The sequence below is a fragment of the Sus scrofa genome, chromosome 13, assembly GCF_000003025.6.
Source record: "Sus scrofa isolate TJ Tabasco breed Duroc chromosome 13, Sscrofa11.1, whole genome shotgun sequence".
NCBI classification, from domain to species: domain Eukaryota; kingdom Metazoa; phylum Chordata; class Mammalia; order Artiodactyla; family Suidae; genus Sus; species Sus scrofa.
This window is the reverse complement of record NC_010455.5, coordinates 8,231,453-8,245,545: the sequence shown is the minus strand read 5'-3', so window position 1 is coordinate 8,245,545 and position 14,093 is coordinate 8,231,453. Positions and strand designations below refer to the sequence as shown.

At 37.4% G+C, this 14,093-nt stretch overlaps 1 protein-coding gene across 4 annotated transcripts in view; it reads left to right on the top strand.

The window, feature by feature from the left end:
- The window catches only part of ZNF385D (zinc finger protein 385D), a 979,895-nt gene extending 969,083 nt beyond the window's left edge, over nt 1-10,812 (top strand). For all 4 annotated transcript variants that reach the window (XM_021069746.1, XM_021069745.1, XM_003132072.5 and 1 more), the window contains 3 exons: nt 3,293-3,471; nt 4,507-4,608; nt 7,793-10,812. In XM_021069746.1, coding sequence (XP_020925405.1) covers nt 3,293-3,471; nt 4,507-4,608; nt 7,793-8,026 — 515 coding nt within the window. In that variant the 3' untranslated portion in view covers nt 8,027-10,812. The remainder of the gene's footprint in view (nt 1-3,292; nt 3,472-4,506; nt 4,609-7,792) is intronic.

Sequence of the window (14,093 nt, the reverse complement as noted above, 5' to 3'; positions counted from 1 at the left end):
ATAGGAAGAAAATAGTCCACTTAGCTTCTTGAAGATTCTGTCCTCTGAAGAAGAAGGAAAAAAGAACAGAAGCAGCTTTGCAATGGCCCTGCTGTGCAATCACAGAGGAAGGCACCAGCCTTGAGAAATGTTTACACAATGTTGAAACCAGAGGTGATCAAACCGGCATCACAAAGACAATGCCTTTGGAAGCATCATGGTTTGTGGTACTCTGTTGGGCAGGAAGAAGCATTACAAGGGGGAAAAAAAGGGGGGGGGGTAGGGAGTAAGGGGATTTGAAAGACTCAAGTTAAAATCAGTTTAGAAAAGATTGCATTAATGAAATAGAAAATTACGGGTACTATGAGAAATTCCTGTGTAACTGGAATTCAGCTGGTTCCAAAATCCTTAGTGGATTTCTAGCTAAACCCCCATAGCTCTAGGTACTTAGTTAGAAATTCACTTTCTATCTGCTGGTAACTTCAAGTAGTGTTTGTGTTGTGAGCTAGGTAAGTAACTTTTCTGAGTCTCAATGTTATCTCTAAAACAGGCATGATAATAGCACCTAACTCAATAAGGCACCTGTGAGCAGGTAAATAATTTAGCGCAATATGTACAGTATTTCAAAAATAAGTATGAGTTCTCCTAATAATCACTACTTTTGTATTATTAATGCACATTTCATGTTTCAAAAGTGTAAATGCTTTAAAATGAGGAGTACCTCTTTTCTTAATTTTAGCTATACTTAAGGAAATTACAGTTACCCTTACAGGCTAGTCAAGGTTTAAGATCTTATAAAACTATCTAATAGCTATTTAATTATGACTGATACTCTGGTAAGATATGCAGGCGGTTATATTTGTACAAAAGTTTTACTATTGGATGATGAATAGTAACCCTAGACTTAAAGCTATTAGCTGAAGTTTTTCCACCCAATCTTGGTACAGTTTTCACCCTCTGTGTTTGTTGTGTGTACGCACATATAAAGCACGCATGAGCGGGTATACTTAACTTTGCTATCTTTGCTACCTTCTGTGGAGAGATTCTCTGAAATTATAATGCTAACGATGCAGTGGTATTCTGAGAGAATGAGTATTTCTCCAATGTTCACGTTTCCATTTCTTCTCCCCCTAAGGACAGGACAGAGATGGGTCTTAGCTGGCCAAACGTATTATGAGGAACATTTTATTTTCTAGATCTTTACCTACTGTTGCTAAGCCCCTACTATTGGAGCCCAATCTTTCGAAATTTTTCTCTTCTCTTTAATCACCTGACTCAAGCCTCAGGCAAGCTGCCCACAGCTGACTGTTTTGTCCCCCCAGGCAAGATAAAGTACCTACAAATCATTGAAGAGTTTGAGATGGTTGATTTTCCGATCTGTTCAGGTTGTAACCGTCAAACACCAGCTCAAATTATAGAAGGTATTAAGCAGAGTGAGTGAAGAGTCCCTCCAGAAAGTCAGGATGAGAATTCCTCTCCTACTGACTGTTGTTTAGGCATTCCTAAGCCACACTGGCCCTGAGAGCACTTCTCAGTTTGAGTGAAGAGGTTTCATGGAAAAAAGATATTTTGATAAAATCATCCATTTGATTAGAGAAGGTGTATGAACTCACATACACACATAGTGACACAAATGCTTCTAATTTATATGAAGATGGCATCAGTGAGCGTGGGGCAAAAAGTTGTGTGTATGTACACGTACCTATATATGTGCACATTCATTCAATCATTATGTATAAGTGTGTATATATGCACATTCATTCATTCATTATACATGTATGTATAAATTGCCCTACTTTCATTGATGCCATCTTCATACAAAGTCAAAAGCATTGTGTCACTATATCACAGGGACATAGGTGAGAATGAACCCTGTGCAGCCTTACTGCCACCAGAGCAGGGTGATTCCCTGGCTCCATATTTCAGCCTCTCCAGTCTTCACACAAGACATTGACTTTTTTTCTTTTTCCTTAATATCAACATAATTACTGTTAGGAACATTTTCACCATTGTGCATAAGAATGTGAGACTCAAAGAGGGGAATCTAAGTTGTAAAAATATGCATGTTTATATCAAACTCAGTAAAGTTATTATTTTGGAAGAGAGAAACACATGACCATAAACCTGTCTCATGTTTTCATTGCCTCTTATTTAAGACACTGGTGATTGGCACAGACCTGGAGTGCTCGCAACATCTTTTCTTCATTGATATTCGGTGGTTCTGGGAGGTTGCCCCAGGAACCAGAAGTTGAGAATCTCTTTTCATCTATGCTTCCAGAAATGATAACAGTCTAGTAAATACAATTACAACTAGGAGAGGAACCCCTAAAACAGGGTTAAAAAAAAAACCAACAACAACAGAATGGGAGAAAGGACATAAATGGTTACAAGATAAAATTTCACATCAAAAACACCTGGCTAAGTGGAAAAAAAGAAACGAATACTTATCTCCAAGATAGAGGAAGTTGTGAGCAAAATTTTTGAGAGAAAATTGCCCTCATGAACTTCAGTGTTTAAAAAAAGTAAATATTGATAAGTAAAGTTACACTGGTTATATGAGCCAATCCAAAGATGGGACTCGTTTAAGAAAAAGAAGCATTATTTATGGTGTATCTGCTTAGCCAATGAATCTGCCCCTCATATTTTTAGTCATTTGCTTACATTTGAAATTTCATAGCCAATCAGTATGAACTTCACTCTTCTAAATCGGGCTCTTTTTTTTCAGAGTCATTAAGAACTCTACTATTACTTTCCCTCTTTGAACCTAAACCACATAACCAGGAAAGCTTGTTTGTCTTCTGTTTAGAAAGTGGGGATTTAATGAGTGCTACTTCTATAAACACACCATGTTTAAACTGATAACATTTGTTACACCTCACCTCCAACCACACCTTTAGTGAGTAACTCACCCTTCCTCTTCAGCTATCACTTATGTCTTATTAGCATCAAGAGGAAAAGAAAAAAAGTCATACCCATTTAATTTCATCTTAGAACTCTTGTGTTTAGTTCCTGTATTGATGGTGCTTGTCTGTAATGGGGGACATCATAAAAAGATACGTAAGTAAATAACGTTACATATGATGGTCAGAGCACATAGTTATAGTCTTAATGACTACGTCCTAAGCATATTTCAGCCATAATCCCTTGAAGGACTACGTTCAAACTAGGCATCACATAACTTTGTGTTATCATATCATTTATTGGAGGCCATGACTAGTTAAGATTTTCCTCCTCTTTTTCCTTTTTTTTTTTTCTTTCTTTCTTTTCTTTTTTTTTTTTTTTTTTTCTTTTTTCTCCTAAATATTCCTGACAGGTACTAAGCACAAAACCATGCTAGAAGCCCGGAATGGAAGTGGAACTATCAAAGCCTTCCCCAGGGCAGGTGTGAAAGGCAAAGGACCAGTCAATAAGGGGAATACAGGCCTGCAAAACAAAACGTTTCACTGTGAAATCTGTGATGTGCACGTCAACTCGGAAACACAACTTAAACAGGTAGGTGGTACCAATTCTAGAAGTGAAAACAGATGGGGGACACCCTTACCAGTAGAATGTGTGTTTCCTTTGTTCCTTTTCTTTGCATTTTCCTCTCCCATCCATCCATCCACTCCTCTCTACGGCCATCCATCCATCTATCCATCCACTTAGCTTCTATTCACTGTCCTTGTTTATTTACGCATCTTTTAGTCGCTTGGAATACTAAAATGTAATGGGTTCTAAAATCTTTCAGAAATTGTCTAAAGAGAGTCTGTGCTATCCTTATATTGGAAGAGTAGGAATAAGAGGGGTACTAGATCTTTTCTTTATCAGATTTCCCACTCAAAAGTGTTGATTTTCTCTAAAGTTCAGATCGTGACGTTCCATTTTTACTTGTTTAGATATTTACATGCTACCACTAATTTCATACCGTGCCATTCATTTATTTATGGTGTGGTAGTGTATTTCTAAATCCCGCAGCCACCTGCTAAAGGGATGACTAATCTTGTTGCATTCACTTTTACTCTGAATAGTCTTCCAAAGAGTTCTACATTGCTAGTTGGAGTCACAGCCCTCACATTATGTTGTGTTTTATATGCAAATGTACATTCTTGCATTGATTTCATGCACCTTCGTTATTTATCTTTAGAATTTAAGGGGCTGACATTTGGCTGTACAAATGTGAGGGTAAATATTAGTATGGAAATAAATTCATGCCTGCCTGGCCATCTTTGTTTATTTGCACATAAAATTCCTTCAGATATTTCTTTCCTTTGTAAATGTCCATAAAACGAGATCCATGTGGTGATAAGGAGAAAGGCTGGGAAAAAAGGAGATCCTGCTATTTGTTAAAAATAGACAGAAATGACTAGCATAAAAGTATCTATCCTCAAGGCATCAGAATCCAAGGACAAAAGTGCATGCTCTTTTATTTTTGTCTTTCTGCAACTTGCATGAAATAATTAATATCCTTACCCAGGTGAAAACAATATTTATGAGGGGTTTGGGGGATGATTTTTTTTTAAAGCTGTCATTTTTAATTGCTTTTAATAGCACATTAGCAGTAGAAGGCACAAAGACAGAGCTGCTGGGAAGCCCCCCAAACCTAAATACAGTCCTTACAACAAACTGCAGAAGGCAGCACATCCGCTTGGGGTGAGTGTCCTTTTTGCTTCCTAATAGTAGTTTTTCACGTCCTACTGTCTGCTTGCTGAATTTGAGGGCTGGGGCTGGGGGTGGTTTGTCAGCTACTAAGTGAAATAAGTGGAAGATACTTAAGTAAAGACAAACCACTGATTTGAAAATCCACCTCCTCTTCCATCCACAGAATCACTTGGTTTCATGAGTTGTCTGTGTGTTTTATCACCATTAGCAACAGTCCAGTGTCTTATCTTTTTAGTTGGGCCCAGGTTCACAACAGAGCTTGGGAATGGGGGAAAACCAGACTCTTTTGAGGCAGGTAAGTAATCACATGAGATCTGGACTTGAGAGTAATGGATACTGTTAAGACAGGTGGGTGAAAAACAAGTTCTTGCATCTTCTTTTCCTTTTTGTTTTGTTTAAAGGGATAAATTTGTTAAAGTCTTTTTTTGGCTGTGGAAAGTTCCCTGGTCCGGGACTGAACTGAACCACACCAGTGACCTGAGCCACAGCAGTGACAACACCAGCTCTTTAACCAATAGGCCACCAGGGAACTCCTATTAATGTCTTTTTCTAAGTTTTATTGACATATAGTTGATTTACAATGTTGTGATTATTTCTACTGTACAACAAAGCGATACAGTTATACATATATACACACATACATTCTCTAATTCTTTTCCCATGGATAATCACATAATATTGTGTAGAGTTCCCTGTGCTATACAGTAGCTCCCCATTGGCCAATCATTCCATATATCATAGTGTGCATATGCCAATCCCAAACTCTCAATCCATCCCTCCTCCCACCTGTCCACTTTGGTAACTATACGTTTTTTTCAAAGTCTATGAGTTTGTTTCTGTTCTGCAAATAAGTTCATGTGCATCCTTTTTAAAATTTTTAATTATTTATTTTCTTATTTTAACAATTTTTATTTTTTCTGTAATAGTTGGTTTATAGTGTTCTGTCAATTTTCTACTATACAGCAAAGTGACCCAGTCACACACACATATATATACATACTTTTTCTCACCTTATCTTCCATCATGTTCCATCACAAGTGACTAGATATAGTTCCCAGTGCTATACAGCAGGATTTCATTGCTTATCCATTCCAAAGGCAATAGCTTGCATCTATTAATACCAGACTCCCAGTCCATCCCACCCTCTCCATTTACCCCTTGGCAACCACAAGTCTGTTCTCCAAGTCCATGAGTTTCCTTTCTGTGGAAAGGTTCATTTGTGCCGTGTATTGGATTCCACATGTAAGTGATATTATATGATGCTTATCATTCTGACTTAGTCTACTTAGTATGGTCATCTCTAGGTAGCTGCCAATGACATTATTTCATTCTTTTTTTATGGCTGAATAATATCCCATTGTTATATGTACCACATCTTCTTTATCCACTCCTCTGTGGATGGACAGTTAGTTGTTTCCATGTCTTAGCTACTGTAAATAGGGCTGCAGTGAATTGCATGGATCTTTTCAATTTATGGTTTTCTCCAGATAGGTCCATTTCCTTCTTAATATCTTCAAGAGACAAGGCATTGGTGTTGTTGATTCCCTTAGCAATTTTGGATTTTGAATATCCCTGGAAAATACTTCCCAAGACATACCCTCTTGCCATTAACCCAAATGTGCCTTCCAGATTAGTAAACATACCGGTACTAATGTCCTGACCTAGAATTTTTTTGCAGGATTTTAGGGATATCTATAAGCCTCCTGACATCTTAGGTTAATATGTATGAGCATGTGCTTTTTTCCTTCTGGTTGAAATGACCATAGCTTAGAGAGACCCAGGGTTCTGCATGGTTTAGTTGTAATAAACCATAACTGTGTGTATAAAAATATTAAGATGAAGAACAACTGATTTACAATATGTGCTGAATTATGCACTTTAAAATCTGTTTTCTTCAAAATAGTTCTTATTAATAACCAGTGCTATTGTGTGCTGCTGACGCGTAAAAATATAGTTAAAGGAAAACTGCAATCATCTATTATGAGACCTCAGAAAGAGTTGACCCAATTAGTAATTTAGTGGCCTCATCCGTTTTTATGCAAATGAAGTCACTTGACTCTTTTGCATAGAATCAATTTTAGCTGCATTGAGAAGCTGTGAATTCTGCACAGAGCTCTGTTTCAACACCTCGTCATAACCTTGAATGCTATTTCTGACCCTTGTAGACGCAGCTTTCAACAATCAAGTGAATGGTTCTTAAATAGAGAAGTCAAATTGTGTTAATGTTAGCCTCCAAAACCTCCTGCTTAACTATCACTGTTACTGTTTCCATAAATGGGAACATTCCATCCCTGAGAACAGCCATTTTACTAATGCCACTAGTCAGAGAATGAACTGGTTTTATAAAAGAGAATTGAGAGTATGTTGCAACCAATGAGAGCAAAACATGTCAAACTTTGGGCAAGGTAAGTTTTTTTTGCTTCTTTATTGAAAACGGAATTTCATTATTTTTATTTCTCTTGATTGGTACCTCATACCTTGCTATGCTACTCAATTTACACACTTGCATGGTCTAATAGTAGCTGACAACATTAATAAATCTCTCTTTAAAAATATCTATTCCAGATAGTTAACATGTGTGTAAAGAGTGGAATAAAAAAATCTCCTGTTTTTCCTCAGGATAAATACTTTCCTCAAGAAGTATATCTATTTATCAAGAAAATATATAAAATAGATGGCCAACAAGGACCTACTGTATAGCACAGGGAACTCTACTCAGTGTTTTGTGATAACTTGTAAGAGAAAAGAATCTGGAAAAGAACATATAGATATATATTCAATATGTGTAAATATATATAAAGTATATATTTTTTCAAAGTGATTTAATCATATATATATATATATATATATATAATTGAATCACTTTGTTGCACACCTGAAACTAAGACAACATTGTATATCAATATACTTCAATTAAAAATTTTTTTTCAAATAAAATAAAATAAGGTAGCTGGGTACTTTTCTGGATGATTTTCAACACCCTAGGTCAACCATTTTCCGAGATCTTCCAATCCTTCCAAAGGAAAGATGTTTTACACTTTCCGTTATTTTTACTCCCAGCTCATTTTTGTAGTTGTTGACTGCTCTATTTTAAAAACTGCCCACCCTTTGGGAATCTCAGTGCAGGCTCCAAAATGTCTGTTCTTCCAGTCTCTTTCTTGTCTCTCCCTTGCAGGTAAAATTGGTATTTTCAAAAGAACCTTCCAAGCCACTGGCTCCACGAATTCTACCCAACCCACTGGCAGCTGCAGCGGCTGCTGCGGCCGTGGCTGTGAATTCCCCCTTCAGTCTCAGAACGGCTCCAGCAGCAACGCTGTTCCAGGCTTCTGCACTCCCTCCAGCCCTCCTGCGGCCAGCTCCTGGACCCATTCGGACCGCCCACACTCCTGTGCTGTTTGCTCCTTACTGAATTCCAAATGGGAGTACTTGTACTGCAATAATTTTTCAAAAAACACAAAACAAAAAAAGAGAACTATGCAGTGTTTATTTATAGTTTAACGTATATCTGAAGAGCCAGGACTTTTGATAGTGAATGGAAGAGATTATTAAAAAATAAAAAAAGGAGGGAAGTTTGGGGGCGGGAGGGAGGGGTGGTATTTTCTCCAAATTAAAGCATTCCTCTTGAACATTGAGTGTTTTAGAAGTGATCTCCAGCATTGACTTGTAGTGGTATCTAGAAATTCTGAAGCCTTTGTGACTGTGCTTTTGGGCACTTGTTTCCCCTTGCATTGTCTTTCCTGCTTTATGAGACAACTATACATTGTCTAAGGGCATTAACTGGTTCCAATGTATATATAATAATTTACTCTGTAGATTAAAGTAATACAAAAAAAAAAAAAAAGAAAAAAACACTAAAAACAAAAGCAACACTGTGAATAGTAGTACCCGTGCTGGTCCTCTTGCTATGACAGCAACTACTGGGTATTTATCCCAACAAAAGTAGATACAGTAGATGTCTTGTAAAACAATAGTGCTGTGTCTCAATCTATGCCACTAGGTGTTCAAGAATTGCAAAAGTTAGAACGAACAACTATTTCATGCCAGTAGCAGTCAAGAAATAAACAACACTGGATGGTGTGGTGACGGTCCCTGGTCCACATTCTACCCTCCTACCCGGCTTGGAGATGACTTTTAAGTTCAGAATAATAGAACAGGGCTAAGTATGGAGGTAGGAGAAATATTAACAAACATGGTTTCTTACAAAGTACTTTTCCCCCACCCTGAAGCAGTGTTGCTAGAAATAGGAAGTGTTTTCAAAGACCTTATATCTGAAAACAGGTGAATCAATGCATCATGGGGGTTTAGGAAAAAATCAGTACAACTATTCTGTTTCGTGGATAAGGAACAATCCTAACCTAGCATGATAATGCAAAGTAAAGATTTTTCACGTTAGTATATAGCCAATGAAAACAAAGAATATTGCACCTCTGCAATATCCCCTTTGTATCATCTCAGTAGGGATGTCTCTTAGGCAAAGGTTTCTGCTTTGACTATGACGGTAGACATTAACTATTGTCATTGTCATGGGGTTTTTTGTTGTTTTTTTAGATTTCCTACTGACATGATATAAACAATTAATATATATTTAAATGTTAGTAAAACAAGAAAAAAGAATCTCAGTTAATTGCAGGCCAAGGATATAGAGTTAAAAAAAAAAAATACTGGTAAGATGCTCTCGACCATCATTCTCTAGTGGAGTTGTGAAATACTGACAGCCTTCAATATTCACCATAAGGCTGAAGGGAGTTGATGTTTTACCTTTAAAACAAGATTTATCAGGGGTATATATAAATATATGTATATTGTATATATGTTAGAAAGATTAAGAGAATAACTTATAAAAAGAAACTCTATATAAAATAATTATATAACCATCCTGTGTTACATGTTATCATTAAGTTGGTAACAAATGGCATAAAAATAGCTGTGCCTTTAATTTGTGATAAAGGCTATTTGCTTTTTCCCATAGAAAGCTAACACATGCCTATCACTATGATGGGGTTTGATGCAGCCAGTCTGTTGCATTAATAAGAACAATGACACTCAATCTTAGAACAATGATAAAACATGTACAAATCCACCCTAACAGATTTAGGTTTAGAGAAAAAAAATATTTTTGAAAAGGTTTTGTAAAGATTATTTAAAAATATAGGGAATGGCTGGGTATGGCCTTCCTGAAACTGCTATTATCTAAACTATAGTAGACTTTTGAGAGGTCTAAAGAGTCAAGATGAAACCATTTGAGAGATGGGTATTTAGCTTTTGTCATTTTATATTTAAGAAACACCCATAGCTGCTTGGTGCTCAATATTAAACATGGTCATTGGAGTTCTTCTCCACCATCTAGCTAAATACATTTGTCATATAAACATATCTGTAAAGCAGTTTACTTTATATATCTTTTGTTAAACAACCAACCGAAACAAAAAAGAAAGGAAGGAAGAAAGAAATGAAGGGAGGAGGGCAGGCAGGCAGAAAGGAAAAGAAAAGTATTATCAGTCTTCAGTAAAAGGAATCTCAAACCATATATCTTCTGCCTAAACATGTTGACTAGAATTGAAATTTGTTATTGAGAGCATCTGGTGATACTGCATTTGCCAGTAACTCTACTTTCTGGTCTTAGCAAGTATTTCCTTTTTTCACCCTCAGAACCTGCTTGTTCAGCCAAGTAGAGAGTTAGCTCATGAGTTTTGTACTTTGGGGCTCTGTCTATATCCCATGTGACAAGCCCCTGACCATCTGGAACCTTAGTTTCCTTTTTCTGCTTTGTCAAATATTTTAATCTTTCACTATAAGTCAGCCAGAAGCCCTATCTAATAACCGTTACACCTATACAACCTCTCTTTCTGTTGGAGAACTTAGTGTTCATGGATGCAATCTTACTGCATTGTACTTTTGCTATTCTTCCCCATTTTTCACCAAAGTGAATGAGCCAGTCCACTAGACACCAGGGCCTGTGGGTTACAAGAGTCCTGATCACAAGACGTTACTAACTTTAATGATTTGCTAGGAACAAACAAATCAGCCATATTTTCTCCATTAGCCATATGAGGAACCTCAGAAATACCTAAATCCCTTCTGCCTCACTTCACTCTGGAGCCGTTTTTGTTTAAAGGTCTCTAAAATTGGAGTTGTAATCATCAGTTGTCTTTTTCTCACTACCTAATAAAGGATGAAGCCTAATCATACAACTTATAATGGATTCTCTGTGAATTGTTTCCTCTCCTTCCATGTATTTATCAATACCAGATTCACATTATTAAACTTCACCCTGCTATAAAGCTCTATCTTTTCCCTTAGGGAACTTCTTTTCATGAATAAAGATCAGTAATTCCGATTGGTCAGCAGTGGTGCTGTGAAAATCCTCAAGGGTGGTCTGACTTTATGGTTATGCGTCCTTTCCCATGCGTCACATCCATGGCAGGGAATGATAGAGAAAGCACCTCTGATTTCATTTGAAACAAATATAAATGCATTGCAAGAGTCGAATGCCTCTGGAAAAAGGCATTGTACTGCACCTCATCCAGATTATCCAGACAAATGGAAACAGTGTTTGGGAAGAAAGTGTATTTCTTGTCTGAGAAAACAGGCGATTACAAGTGACAAATTGTACCTCTCCCTGGTCCTGAACTTTGGAGAGTGGGTTTTCTGTTCGCATTAGCAAACAGAGTTGGCTTTTGGCAATTCATATCATTGTTGCCTTATCTCAAAGGATTGCAGTCTTCAGGTACTGTTGTGTTTCCGTTCATCTCTTGCAATAATTCATTGCCATTATCATCAGAGATATAATTTGGTTTTTGGAAAGGCGCTACATATTTTGCTGCCAAAGAACTATTTAGCCAAGAGACTCTTTATACTCATTTGGAAATTAAAAGAGCAGGAAATCATAAAACAAGGGAGTAAAAATTAAAAGCTTTAAAAACAGGATTATTCGTAGTTTATTGTGGATGTGCCCATGTAGGTTTCTAAGGCACAGAACAACACCACAGTAGATATGGGCACTAATTTAAATATGGTTAATATTTTAAATTAATCTCTTCGTCTCCACCCTCAGGTAATTTTCAGCTTTCCTTAAGAAATCATATCACAAAACTAAAAAGATGACTCAAGTGGTCTAGAAACCTCTTCCTTCAAGTCTGAATTGATCTGTAGAAGTCCTTTTCTATACCTTGGCACAGATGACATTGTATTAAGAATGCTTAAAATAAAAAGGGAGTTCCTCCTGTGGTGCAGTGGCTTAAGAATCTGACTGCAGCAGCTTGGGTTGCTGCAGAAGTGTGGGTTGGTTCCCAGTCTCTTCCAGCACAGTGGGTTAAAGGATCCAGCGTTGTGGCTCAGATTAAAAAAAAAAAAAAAAAAAGACTCTTTGGACACGGAAAAGCATCAAAAAGTTCTGAGGAAAACAATGAGCCTGAAAGAAGTCCATAGTTTATTTTAGACTTTGTCTCTGCCCCACAGGGTAACATTTAAATAGTCAATGAATAACTTGTCCTTAATTTCTTCATCAGTAATGTGGATGAAAGTGAATAAAGGCTGAAGTGGTTCATTATTTCTGGTTAATTCCTTTCTTTCTCCTTCTTTTTTTTTTTTTTTTAATACTTCTTCTTTTTTTTTTTTTTTTTTAAGGGCTGCACTCACCACATATGGAAGTTCGAATCCGAGCAGCAGCTGCCAGCTGAGCAGCAGCTGTCAGCAACCTACACCACAGCTCACAGCAATGCCAGATCCTTAACCCACTAATTGAAGACAGGGATCAAAACCACAACCTCATGGATACTAATCGGATTCATTACTGCTGAGCCATGATGGGAAGTCCATTTTTTTGGTCTTTTTAGGGCCGCAGCTGTGGCATGTGAAGGTTCCCAGTCTAGGGGTTCAGTCAGAGTTGTCGCGTCCAGCCTACACCACAGCCACAGCAACATGAGATCTGAGCTGCATCTGCGACCTATACCACAGGTCACAGCAATGTTGGATCCTTAACCCACTGAGGAGGCCAGGGATAGAACCAGCAACCTCATGGATACCAGTCGGGTTCATTAACCACTGAGCCACAATGGAAACTCCTGGTTAGCTATTTTCATCCTCTCAGGAACAAAACTTTTCTTGTAGCGAACCATATAGCTACTAAATATTTGCATTTTTTTTTCAAAAAAGTGTTCTGTGTTCTTCTCCCTCCTGAGTATATACCACACAGTAGGTCATTCGCCTGATTAAACAGCATGCAGATCTCACCAACAATTATCAGAGAAGTTGCTAATTCATGTTGGATTTATAACTAAGTTGTTTAGGATATATTTTCTCAGTCATAATAAATTATGAACTAAACCAACTCCAAATAAATCAATGGAAAATTGACAGTATGAGTGTGAAGTGAGCAACATATTTGAATGTCTCATCTTTGTTCTTTTTGTTGTGCTACCTCTGTTCATCAGGAAAGAGTCCCATCTGAGCCATTACTAATTCTGTCCTCGATTTGTATGCATTTTAGTTAATGGCTACCTTATTAAGACCACTTCCTCCACGGCCAGAGGCTATCAGCTATGCCCTCTCATTATTGTTACAGTAAGAATTCTTTTGGACTGAGTGCTGACAGTGAATGTTTTATGAACTGATTGCTGTTGGTTTTCATTTGAAAGGGCAGATTTATTTCTGGAGCATCTCTTCTGGTCTTTCTGTGGTATCTTCAATAACAACAGCGTTTAACATCAGGAAGTAAAATGGATCATGTATATGGAGAGTCTTCATTGCCTACCTACTTGTGCTGAGAGGGGTATCTGAGGTTTCAGAGAAAGATATGTTGATATATCATCTTCATGTGGCCAACAAGGTTGTTACTTCCAGAAGTGGACTTGACTTTACCAGAATTACGAAGGACGATATAAATCAGGTTCTACCACAGAAAAGTCTCAGCTGTGCTACTTGCTTAGATGTCCATACAGGATACAAAAGATCACAGTGTTTAAAGAATTCTTTGGTTGTGTTACCAATGCTCAGATGTGAAGGGACCAAAAAGTGACTTCAATCTCAGCATCTTCTTTTCCCTCTTCTCTGTGATGGAAAGTCATCCTTCCTACAAGGCTGATTCTAGAAACTGCCAAAATTTGAAGTCAAATCTGAGGATGAATATACAACCAAGTTGAGAATGGAATCGATAGAGAGTGAGGTCGTGTATTCTTTGTAACTGGCAAGTCAGCTCTCAAAGCTGTTTCCAAAGAGTAGAGAGCTAAATGTGTTTGTGAGCCAAATTACAACTCAACAAAAGTACTTGTATAGTGGTCAGGTCTAGGGTCATTACATCTATTCTATATGGACATGGATAGAGAGATAAATGTATTTTTAAAAATATGAGCTTCCAGTACTTTTTTTTAAAATTTATTACCGAGACAGGCTGGGACCTGGGTCCTGGAACCTGGGACACTTTGCTACAGTGGCTGCAATGCTTGCACCTGGATAAATGTCTCCTCAAGCAACAAGAT